The sequence below is a fragment of the Azolla caroliniana genome, unplaced genomic scaffold (assembly GCF_043228905.1).
Source record: "Azolla caroliniana isolate FFs.n. ecotype wild unplaced genomic scaffold, voAzoCaro1.0.p SCAF_525, whole genome shotgun sequence".
In the NCBI taxonomy this organism is placed as follows: domain Eukaryota; kingdom Viridiplantae; phylum Streptophyta; class Polypodiopsida; order Salviniales; family Salviniaceae; genus Azolla; species Azolla caroliniana.
The window spans coordinates 9227-21682 of NW_028230960.1; the positions used below are offsets into that span (position 1 = coordinate 9227).

General features: G+C 36.8%; 1 protein-coding gene across 1 annotated transcript; it reads right to left on the bottom strand.

The window, feature by feature from the left end:
* Window positions 1–8456: 8456 nt before the first annotated feature.
* On the bottom strand, window positions 8457–12450 carry ICU2 (DNA-directed DNA polymerase). The gene is made up of 15 exons (XM_087338676.1): window positions 12398–12450; window positions 12205–12297; window positions 12006–12131; window positions 11832–11929; window positions 11698–11743; window positions 11492–11605; window positions 11325–11408; window positions 11133–11247; window positions 10971–11056; window positions 10808–10890; window positions 10491–10737; window positions 10205–10258; window positions 9908–10027; window positions 9394–9468; window positions 8457–8929 (listed from the first exon to the last, which is right to left on the bottom strand). The coding sequence occupies exons 2-15, from the start codon at window positions 12268–12270 to the stop codon at window positions 8777–8779; spliced, it is 1467 nt and encodes a 488-aa protein (XP_087194802.1). The 5' UTR covers window positions 12271–12297; window positions 12398–12450; the 3' UTR covers window positions 8457–8776.
* Between the last annotated feature and the right edge of the window lie 6 nt (window positions 12451–12456).

Here is a 12456-nt window from a genome sequence, read left to right on the forward strand (position 1 = left end):
GAGTGACTAATCTAATTTTTCATCAGGAACTATGTCGGCAAAATGGAAGGAAGGAATAATATATATGATTCCTAAGTCAGATGCTCAATGAGATGAAGTTTCTAAGTGGTGGCCAATAACACTGCTCAATGATATTTATAAGATTGTGGCAAAAACAATTGTCATTAGATTACGATCTCTGTTGCCATCTATTATTCATGATAGGCAGTCTAGTTTTATAAAAGACAAAAGCATTTTCGATAATATCTTTTTGTTCTGGGAAATGGTTGCATTAGCTCAAGAAATGGCAGTTTTACTATTGGACTTTGAAAAAGCCTATGGACAAAGTAGACTAGGAATTTCTTGAGGCAAAGTTGTCAAGATTAGGCTTTCCTAATGCATGGATAAATGGTGTTTCTATAGGCAAGCCTCTAGCTCAGTTTTGTTTGTTGGAGGTTATAGGCCAATATTTCCGATTTCCAGGTCAGTTAGGCAAGGATGTCCCCTTGCCCCTTCTCTTTTTATCTTATTTAGGGAAGCTCTAGCCTCATACCTAAGATCTTCTTCAGCTGGTATAAAAGGTATAGCATTACCTATTGCACAGTCTACTGTATTGGATGTTGAGTTTGCAGATGATACGACCCTCTATGTTGATGGGGAGATTGGTAATCTCGGGCAAGTACAAAATGCTTTGCAGAATTTCTCGGAAGCCACAGGTGCTTCTCTTATTGGAATAAGTCGGTAGGGTTATGGGTAGGTGCAAAACCTCATTCAGCTTGGTATCCAGGTTCTACTTTCCATTGGCTTAACCAAGATGAACCTGTTCAGTATTTGGGATGCCTAGTTGGTATAGATTTAAAATCAGAAGTTATGTTATCCCCGTTGCTATTATCAATGAAGCAAAAACTTCTATATTGGGATGCCCAACAATTGTCCTTTGCAGGTCGGGTTGTAGTAGCAACTTTTGACCTCTATGTGGATTATAGCATCTGTTTGGTTATTTTCTAGGTCAACAATAATGAAAGTGCAAATCTTGATTCGTAATTTCCTCTAGGGAGGAAAAAATGGATCTCGAACAATAGCCAAAGTTGCTTGGAAGGTGTTGATTCAACCTAAAATCCATGGAGGGTTGGGTTTGATAGATCCTTTGATATAGTCAAGAGCCCTCTTGGTTAAGTTTGTGATCTGAGGATTGTTGCTAGGGTCAGAAGCCTGGAAAGGAATGTTTCTAAACCAACTAATGAAGTAAGTCCTAGGACGGGGGGGGAGTTTGGTCTCCCTCTCTAAAATGGTTGCTCTTGAATGATGTACAAACGCCAAGGCAGGATCTAGTTTCTAACAGATTTTTGTTAGGAATCATAAGGGCATGGGATGGGATCAAGCCATTTCTAATTAAGGAGAAGCCTTCTACTTGGGATGCATTGTTTAATCAGCCTCTCCTTGGAAATTCTCTATTTCGGGATAATGTAGGAAAAGTGTTGGGTCTTAGAACTCACCTTGCCTAGGGTAAACTGGATAATGGGCCATCTGCATTTGTAAGCAGTTGGATTCAATTCCAACAGATGTCACAAGCAGATCGGCTTACGCATTTACAAGCCCTTCATGGAGCCAAGATAATGACGGTTGCCATTTCAACGTCATATTCCTCATTAGCAGCAACCTTTGAACCCATACGTGAGCATTTTTGGTTTGGATGCTTCATAAACGATATATTGCTGATTGGGGGTTTCTGGACATATTCTTTGGGGGAACATATCATAAAGGTTCCCTTCTTTCAGTATTCAATAAAGCTTGGAAGGTCATTACTAAGGTCTACAAATGTAATGGCGCCAACAACACAAAAACATTGGACTAATTGGGGAGTTTCAACGTTACAGTTGAAAACATATTAGAGATGGATCTGGTCTTTCAAGGGGCCCTCTAAATTTATTCTTTTTAGATGGCTATTAGTGCATGCAGCATTACCAGTTGGCCAGACGTTAAAAGGGAATGTAGCACATAATCTCAGATAATGTGGATTTTGCTATGCAAGGCTGGAGACTACTAAGCATGCCCTTTGGTCTTGTTCCTTGGCTCAGCAAATATGGAATAAAGTTCGTTCTTTATTCCTAACGATCAATGTTGGTTGCTTGTTCTCATGGGGAGCAGCGGTGTGGGGAATTTTACACTCTAGCTTGATGTTGTATGAGGCAGACGATATACAAGAGGCCATGACGGTACATAACAGAAGATTGATATCGGTTAGTCCATTTCAGCAACCTCGAAAGCAAGTGCAATCTGTCCAGGTCTGGAAAACTATGACTACCATAACATTATGGGTATTATGGAAATGTAGATGCAGTCAACTTTACGATGCAACAAAGCTTGGTCTTTCAGAGGTATTGCTTGAGATATGGGAAACATTGTTGACAGTAGTTCATGGGCAATATGATAACATGTATGGTTCTCCAGAAAATATTCATAAAAGAAGGATGAAGCTTCTTCACTTATGGAGGAAGGTGCCTCTATTTGTAGTGACAAATCAAAGACCTCAATGGAACTATCAACTTCCATGGACCCTTTCTTGATATAATAACAACATATTAATGTACCGTATTAAGGTTCAACATCCCTGTATAAGTTGTTTTTGTATGTACATGTTTAGGTGTACATACATTATCTTTTATTCTACGTTGTAAACCAACGAGGAGATAACTTTTACTTGTACTTTGATACTATTGAAGAAAATCTTTGAAGGAAAAAAAAAAACATTTCTTTTATAGAACATGTTTTTTACTAGAACTCTTTAGCTTAAGTCTTATTTTTATTTATTTATTTTTTCTTTCGATGAATGGGTAAATACCCCCTTTTTGTTGTAAACCAATTGTCTCATGGTCCAATTTTGGTCTGAGAAGACGTTAATATATCGCTCTCTCTCTCTCTCTCTCTCTCTCTCTCTCTCTCTCTCTCTCTCTCTCTCTCTCTCTCTCTCTCTCTGTATGCATAATCTCTACTTGTCTCCATCTCCAACTCTGTTTACTGTTTACTATTTTCTTGTATTTGTCGGGTGAGCCTACTATGTCTATTAACTTCCACATTCTTTACATCTACTCAAGTTATTTTAAGTTTGGGGTCTTGGCTAGACAACTTTGTAATCTCCTGATTGCATTTGACTATTGCTCTATCCACACAAATACTTACCCTTTACTTAATAGTTGGTATAGATGGTAAAAAATATGGGCATAACGCAACGTCCACTTGCAATGAAAGATACAAGCTCCCAAAAATCTACAAACTTTAGCCGTAGACTTACATTATTCTTTCATGGTTTGAATGACATTGACCTTTGTTGGAGCTGGCTACTTCTTGTAATGTGACCCCCTCCAATCTAACATTTAACTTTGACTATTCTTGAGGTGAAATTGTGACCAAACCTTCCTGAATTCTGAATCATCGATTCAATTGAGTCTTGTATATTGTAATCCTTTGACTTCCTTCCGACCACTATCTATCGAAGCTTCTTTTTGAAAATCTTGTATTGTGTATGAAGTTATGCTTCCTTATTCTAGGAAAATCCGTCAATAATCCCATACAATGTTAAAGAATCCACAAAGACAATACTCTGTATAATCTAAAGTATCATTTAATATTATTTCTTTAAAATACTTTATATAATACACATCTTTTTCAATAAAATTCCCTACTTTATCAATTTAAACTCATTTCACCTTGATATTGTTCTATTAGTGCAGGTTATGCCACTAGGTGATGTTGCACACATGCCTCCGTTATTTACATTGACGCCTTTGGGGTTTTGTTTTGATCCCAGACCATTCCAACCCCTCCCTATAAAAAGCGTTAAATCTAAAAATCCTAAAAGAAATTGTCTTCTTTCACTTCTTGAACCAGATGTTCCCACATATATTCTTTATTACTTTTGTAATTAGATTGCACAGTAAGGAATTGAACAATCTCTCTTCCATCTTGACTCTTAATTCTAAAGAATGCCAAACCATTATCGATCACCTTTGTCTCCATCCTGACTGTTGTGATGTATGGTTGGTCTAGGATGATCCGGTAGGTGGAATTTTCCTGTACAACAATGTTTTGAACCACCAATACATCTCCAATTGTCATTTTGACATTCAGACATGCTCCACAAAGATCTTCCATTGCCTCCATAACCCTCTTATTCTCCACCTATATTTTGTGTTGATTGGCCACCAACCCCAAGCATAGAAATCTAATGACATTAAGTTGATTTATAGTCTGTGATCCACTAGAGCAATGCAAGGTTGTAATTGATCCTAAATATTTACCAGACCTTTCTTTATTGTGTGAGTCAATTTTTGAATTCTTGTAGAATGGCTTCTCCTTAGTTCCTGCACCCAATCCACATTTGACCTCTTTATCCTAGCAATGTTGAAGTTGAGTTCTTGCATGTTAGTTACACATGCTCTCGTTGTATCTTCAACTACATGCATATTCTTGTGTATTGCACCAATGATTGCTTCACAAAAGTCCTTTTTATCAATCTCTAGAATTTCTTTCAAAGTGAACTTGACTTCATAGTTCAAAATTCTTGTTTCAAGAACTTGTCTCATATATGGAGTTGTTTTGATATCTGAGACGAGATTTAATGTGGGTCTCACTTGTTGGTGTATGTATTGAATTAGAGGTCAATGGAAGCATGAGCACTTGAGTTGAGATTAGCAAGTCGAACAAGGAAGTGAATATTAGGTCTATGCTCCATTGTGTACACTTGTATATACACTACACACAATGTGTGAGCAAGCGCATTATTACTATTATCCTACAATATTTTCAATGATATAAGAGATCTAGGTGACCCTCTATTTATACAAGTAGAAGATGAGGACACTTACATGTGGGACACTAAATTGAATCGTTGCCAATTCTTAATCAAGAGTGTCGTACAATCTTGGAGTTTCGACCTCCAAGATACTTCTCCGCTTGCATGTGTGATGGTTCATTGCATCGTTGAGTTAGTATAGCCTTCAAATGCTTCCCAATGCTTCTTACATCGTTCAACTTGTATCAGTTGGTAGCTCTGATTGTATGGGCAATGTCAAGTTGTGTCATTACCATCGTGTACATAAGGCTTCCTATAGCCAATGTGTAGGATATGTTGTGCATTTCCTCTAGCTCTCAATTTCCATTGAAGGAGACCCCTAATTTTTGTTGGCATAAAAGGCTGACTCCTTCCACCTTGTATCCTAGTGTGAACTCGTCCAAATAGTTAGGGCTTAGTATATAAGCGATAACCTAACATTAGAGAGCTAGAACACTTGATCATCTTGTACATCTAGTCTCAGAGAGAGACAACAGAAATAAAGAGAGCTTCCATTAAAGCTTCATCTATGTGTCTATCATCTGTCTATATCTTATCGCCTTCCTTCTATGGTGTTTGTTGAGCACTACCAACAAGTCCTCACATACGTTTCCGCGCATATATGTCCCTCAATTTGTTAGTCAAGTCCGATTCGATGTGGGCTTTGCGGTGTCCATTGGACAGTTCTTCAACACTTTCTTTATATACAATGGATGGGAGAGCCTCAGTATCTTCTTCAATCTATCTCACTCTATTTGCATGTTTACTATGTGTTGGACTACTCTAAGTTCCTTCGTCAAAAATTTATCGTTGTCAGGAAATCATTCCTTGAGTGTGGATAGTGGGGCAGAACCGTTGGGGTTCTGGACCATAAGGAATTAGGGCTTAATGATTAATGCACTTTAAGTTTAAAGCCGAGAGATTTCCCTCGAATAATATTTAATTATACTTATGCACAAGCAAAGCTTAGAGTATGAGAGTATGAGAGTATGAGAGATCAAATAATGCTTAGTTATACTTATGCGCAACCAAAGCTTAGAGTAAAGAGTATGAGAGAAGAAACATGAAATATTATATTCCCAATTGATCAATCTCCCTTCATATGGCTAAGCATAATCTATCATGTATAGGTTTTTTCTTTTGGATTATTCTTGCTTCTTTTTTATATCTATCCTCGAGTCTTTCTGAGGCGTTTTTATATCACTATTTCTCCTTTGTGTCCCAACTTTAACAAACAAGATAGTTTTGGAAACCTCTCATTGCTAGATTTTTTATGAACTTTTTCTTTTGAAATTTGGATATCAAATGGAGAAGTTATGAGCCTTTTTTCTCAACCTAAATCTTCATATCCACACCTTGCCTTTTTTCTACTTTTGAAAAACGCCTCTAACCTTATATCTGTTGGGCTAAAAGTCTCACTCTACCCATTGCACTCTCAATGTGAACATGTCCTCAATGTTAGGGCTTAGTTACCCTAACTATAAATATGAGAAATATCTTGTAAAAGAGGAGGTTCGTGGGTTTAATAATGTAAAAGACTTCTTGAGCCATAACTGTGTAACTGTCTATCTCTCTCTCTCTCTCTTTGTGCATATCTTCTTGATTGAATAGTACACCATTTTATCTCTTTGTTGATTCATGCTTGCTTGCTCCTACTAACAAGTTCGTTCCTTCTTTGATACTTGAACCTTTTATATCGCGATTTATTCTCTAAAACCTTAGCATCTAACGCATGAGTTCATATTTGTGGCATGCTCGACTTATTTGTACTACTAATTTATTTCCTATCCGGGGTAGTTTCACACTTTGTGTCGAAAACATAACGACATTGTTCCTCTAGCAACAGTCCCCAACTCTTTCTTGTTTGTAACATTGGTAGCTTGCAAAAACAATATTAGTTTATGTGGTAAGAGTAAATTCCTATATTTACCATTTATCTGCTCAAAACATTTCAACATATTCCTCAAACGCTTCTAGGACAATTAACACCTTAGATGATTCTACTCTATTGATGAATACCCTCTTGGTCCTCGTCATATTCTCTAGATTGTATTAATCCAAGAATGCCTTCTCATAATAGGCTCCATCAATGCATTCATCATTTGCATTTGGTCCTCCATTTCTCCTTTGTCTCGCCAAATCATTTTATCTCTCTTGGTCAATGCATTTACATCAAGTTTACCAAATTGTTTCAGAAATTTCATAATCATTGTGTTGGGACCACCAAGGTTATGAACGAGGAAAGATTGTAAAAGAAGGGGAGCAAAGTGAATAAAGACAAGAGATAGAGATAGTGTAGTATTAAAGAAGTAGAATAGAGACGTATTCTTACAAAACTCTAGCTTGAACCCCTTATTTCCCAACAAGTTAGAGCGTAATTGATTGATTGGTAGATGAATGTATTTCCCTTCATATTTGGAAACTTGGATTTCTTGTCCTTAAATAGGTGTTTGAATAAGAGTGCATGTGATATGTGATTGCCACGTGGCACACATATGTTAACACGTGATGCATGAAAGCCATATTGCTCATCTGAATCAGCATGTGCTTCTAAGGCCTTACATTAATTATTTATGTTTAAACGGTGCCACATAGGAGTGCTAAGATAGAGCATTTGCTTTTCAGTGTTGCATCATTGGGCGATACATGACTGAAATCAAAGCTCATAAAAATTTGTCATCAAGGCTCAAGAATCAAGACCAAATTTGCAATAATTTATTAGAGAAAACCTGTCAAGAGGTGGTCGTAGTGCTTAAAAGAATCTAGGATGATCAACAGTTCTTTCTCATGAATCTCATAATTAATTCCACTACTTAAAATTTTTGTGAATGTAAAACGATGTAGTTGCCGATTGTCTCCTATCTTAGACAAGATGCTTACAAATGCACAATTGGATGCATCAACTTCTAGTACAAAGAGGTTCATTGTTTGAGCATAGGTGGCATGTCCTCACAATTGCCCTAGAACTTGCAAAACATGGAAATTATGCTCCGTTTACATCTTTACTTGGCCAATGGACTCCAAATTTGGATTTTGGGAATTTATATCTAGATCCTCAAAGTATAGAAGTACTTCAATATGCCAAGTTCAATACTTATTTTTGAACGAAACAATAACAACTTGTTGACTAAGAAGTCAAGAAGTCCATGGCAACTTCAAATGCAAATACTTAAGTTGTCCTACTCATGGGATATCCCAATCTAACTTAAGCTCTTTCAATGGCCATGATGGGAAAAGTAAGTCCTAATTTTAGCCCTTCACATTTTGGCCATTTTGGCCACATAAGAGTGTCAATATCTAGGACACATTTTTTAATTCCTTCAAGATGGTCCAAAAGACCTACTCATCCAATGCTCTTAGATTTCCACATGTTATCAATCTCTTAGAATTCTTTCTTTCTTCCAGCAGCTCCTGTTTATAAACAAATTACATTTGTTCCTTAAATTTTATTATCTTTATCCTGAATTACAAGGCTTTAACCATGGCCCATTCCATTTAACTCATGTTTCATGCCCCCCACACAAACCCCCTCAAAATTGCTGAGTCAGTCTCTCACTTCTCAACAAACAGCATATAATGTGTGCATCATCACCTCCATGTAATGCATGTATCTATATGATATCTGATTGTACAAAGGCAGTTTGCAGTAGTAAACTGTGTTGTCCATTGGCATTATTTCCATATGGACCTTGGGCTGCAAATTTTCATCTGATGTCTCTTCCTGAACAATTCCATATTGTAGAAGGAAAGATTCACAGAAGAACCTTCTTGAAAGATAGTTTGTGTGCTTAACAGGAAGACGTGTGAAAGATAGAAACACCTTCCATGGTATTCTAGGATACGCGATGTAGTATATTGTGGAAATTTTGGAATGACAGTTTTCCATGTCGGGTTTCGTGAGCATTGAGATATGAAGTTGCTGTGAAGATGCATATAAGTTATTCCTTCTCTAATCATTTGGATTTTTTATGTGATAGAAATACAAATAGAATCCATGTTCACCCATCTATATAAACACCGATGCCTTATATCTTCTACAGCATGAGATGCCAAATCAACAAATCTTCGGAGAACTGATAGTCTTTTCTCAGCTGCTAGCCTTGCACTGACTTCCGGAATCTACAGATGCATTGAAAACTTTTATCATCATGAATGGAACGTGTCCAAAACAATCAACCATAATCAATGTTTGAAATAACTTTTTATCAATGCTTGAAAAAACTAATAATTCTCAACAAAACAAATTTACTAGTATTTTTTTACTAATAAGTAATTAAACCTTGATCTGAATTTGTTGAGATTATTCAATTACAGATATTTCAAGTGCCAATACTTGGACATTCACTCTAGAAATTTTCACATTTGTTTGGAGATATATGCAGCAAAATGTCAGGTGATTTTTAAATATGGTAAGTGCAAATACAAATTTGATTTGTTGAAAATATATTCAAGCGTTTAAATTTCAAAAACATCTTCAAGTTTGTGTACCTTTTAAATCAAACTTGAAGGATTATCAAATAATGCAAGTTTTCTCTTTTATTGTACAGAACTAAGCTAGCTTCTATGCAGTAAACAAGTTCTACCTTTTCTAATGCTCGTTCGACATTAAGCAACCGGCAAAAATGAGAGAGCTGTTTGTACAAGTCAACCTCTGTGTACTGCAAAATGGAAGAAAGAGTTCCTCATTCATGTTAAAACATTATCTTCTACATGCTAATGTTTTAAAAAACTTCAATACTAAATATCTAAGGGTGTAGCTTTCTATTGTAAGGATTTTCAGGTACAGTGAATTTTTCTAAGATAATGCATATATCTCGTTTATATATTAATCCATCAGGTACGTGAAGCAAGAAATCTCTAGCATTTTCCATTCATAATACTAACTATCAAATCTTAGTGGAGACTTCCCACTATGATCCCCACATTCTGATTAAGACCTGGCATTATGAGCGTTTGTAGTTATACATAGCGTTGCCTACAAAAGCTCATACAGTTGAATACTGTAGGGAAACACACAATGAAGTAGGCTTTGGCCCCAGGCAAGATGTCTAAGACTCCTCTTTGGAGTGCATTGAAAGAAATATAAAGTCTCGTTACCAATCGAGCAAGCCGCCCATTGCACCGGGGATAATTTGGACAAATTGAGCCTCGATCTGAATCGCCCAATAGTCTCAGATTGATGTTTCTCGTCATGTGTCCACAGAGTTCATCGTCACACTGACACAGAAAAACAGTTAGTCAAATCTTAATGAAGGTTAGTGTGATTCAAACCATACATTATATTCAAAAGGCACAGATCATTCGTTTTCCATGAATATTCACAGAAATAGACACATCATACAATGAATCTCTCAAAATCTAGAATTACAAGGATCTGGAATGGCTAGTATTTACCTTCATCCATCCTTCATAATAACGCCCAACAAATTCGTCTGTTCTTTGTTTCACCTGCAAGCAGCATAGAAGAAAGAAAATGAGGAAATCAGATCAAAATTAAAATAGGCAAAAAAAAACTGAAATGGGAAGAGGGTGATGACTAAATTAGCAAAGTTTCCTGAGGATTAGGGTTCAGAATATAGCTGACGAAATTGAGTATGGGTATACAACCATAAAAACCTGATATACGATTTTATTCATGTTTTTATCCAAACAAAAGAAGGTAATAATTTATTTTATACACCTGATTAGCTAACATGGCTGAGGATAATTTCTTAGAATCGGCAGTGACTCTGCATTTTGGACACTGCAAGTAGTCCTCTGGAAGTAGCGTTGACTCTGATTTTGATACAAGCTCTGGTGAAGTGTGAGTTTGATTTGCATCAAGAGAAGCATCTCTCATAGATTCTATAATGTGACTTAAGCCACAGAACTGGTATGAATCGCCACAAGAAGGACAAACTACATGTAGTGGATCACAATGCCGATACCTGTTTAACAGTTTGCAGTTCAGTTTCCTATTTGTGTTCATACCCATATTCATATTGTAAGTTGAAATACCTATCATCATCATCAAGAATGGCAGATGCTGACAACAAAGCCTCATCTCTTTGCACTACAGAACTAGAGCTTTTGTTTTGAAACTGAAAACAAAGCAAGCCACATTAAATAGAAAACATATCAGAGTAAAAACAACCCAGTATTGGATTTGTTCAGATAGTACCTTGGAAGAATCAAGTCCCAAGCAATCTGCAAGGTGTTTGGCATCTGTACCTTCTATAGGAGCACATAATCGTGAAACCACAGGGTGTACCTATTGCAGAGAAGCCACTGAATTAGAGCGAAAGAATATAAAGAAGACAGACTTTCAATTAAAATTAATCAGGTACCTGCTGAGATAAGTAGTAATCAATATCCACCATCCAGTTTCCTGGATCTTGCTTTAGCTCATTTGGATGCCTTGCCCTTTCTGCAATTCCAACAGTTGTAGGAACCGAACCCTATAGGTATGCATTAAGAGCTAATCAATTCTAAAGAAAACACCAGTAACATATTCCTTCCTTTAGAAGACAAGTACCTGCTCATAGCATATAATGTAAGGCACTGTATCTCCAACAGAACTACCAATCCGATACCCAGACTGTTTCAACCTCAATGCAACCTGAAATGTAAACATATGTTGGTTTAGCAATTTTGCTTAAGGCAAGAGAGGCCTATGTATATTGTCTTACTCAACATAATCACCTGCACATGAGGCTGGTTTTTTGCATCAGGATAGGACTCTGGAGCTTTTGTCAATGTTTTTGTGATGACATACTTATCAAGATCGACTTGACCATTTCTCATCTCCTCTTGCAGCTGAGAATCAATGTTGAAATATAAGTATCACAGTTCCTGTGACCCAATAAGTAATTCCGGAAATGGAAAAACAAATAAAACCACAATCCTACTTTTCGAAGTTCAGTATGGATGGTCTCCACAACATCTTCACAAGACCTGCAAGACAAACGCTGAGATACTGCTTTGAACCCACCAGTGCAAGTTGTAGACATCAGTATGTCTCAAATAATAATAGCAAGCATACCCTCCGGACAAGATCTGCTCCAAACAGAAATTTCCAATCTCTTTTGATATCAAACTCCAATCTCTTCGAACAATATCCAGACCTTTTTGTTCAATTATCTGTACATACATGCACCAAATTTAAACTAACAAATGACTAATAATCCATAAACTGGAGCAAGGAGCACAGTCTGACCTCCTGAAAACTACCATCTCCATTAGACTGAATTTTAATCGCAGCATATTTCTTTTTCTTTAATAAAAGCATGCGTTTGAAAACCCCGTCCAAATCAATCTCCAAAAGCCTATATCTCTTGTTGACCTAATCATAAGGAGAAAAGCATGAGCTCTTTCAATTGGCATAATTACAACAAACAACGGAAAAGCCTCCAAACCTCTTTGATCACTTTGGCAGCTATTGACCTGCACGTCTGAAGGTCATCTATCCCTGTGTGGATCATGATCGAGTCTGTGTCCCCATATATAACCTGGTAAAGGATTATTTTTCCATTCCGTCACGAAAGCACTTTCAATAATAGATCGAACATTCACCTATTTGATAACGACAAGGAATCCAGTGATACACACCTCAAGATTTAAGCTGCCTTGAACAAGATCAACTGTATTTTGCAATATATCTCTGCCCT

Bases quoted from the DNA above. Each gene is read 5' to 3' on its own strand.
- ICU2 (XM_087338676.1), bottom strand. From the start codon at position 12,270: ATGATCCACACAGGGATAGATGACCTTCAGACGTGCAGGTCAATAGCT. The intron at 11,409-11,491 runs GTGATTATGTTG...TTTACATTTCAG, and splicing joins AAAACCAGCCTCATGTGCAG to GTTGCATTGAGGTTGAAACA. The intron at 11,248-11,324 runs GTACTTGTCTTC...GCATACCTATAG, and splicing joins ACATTATATGCTATGAGCAG to GGTTCGGTTCCTACAACTGT.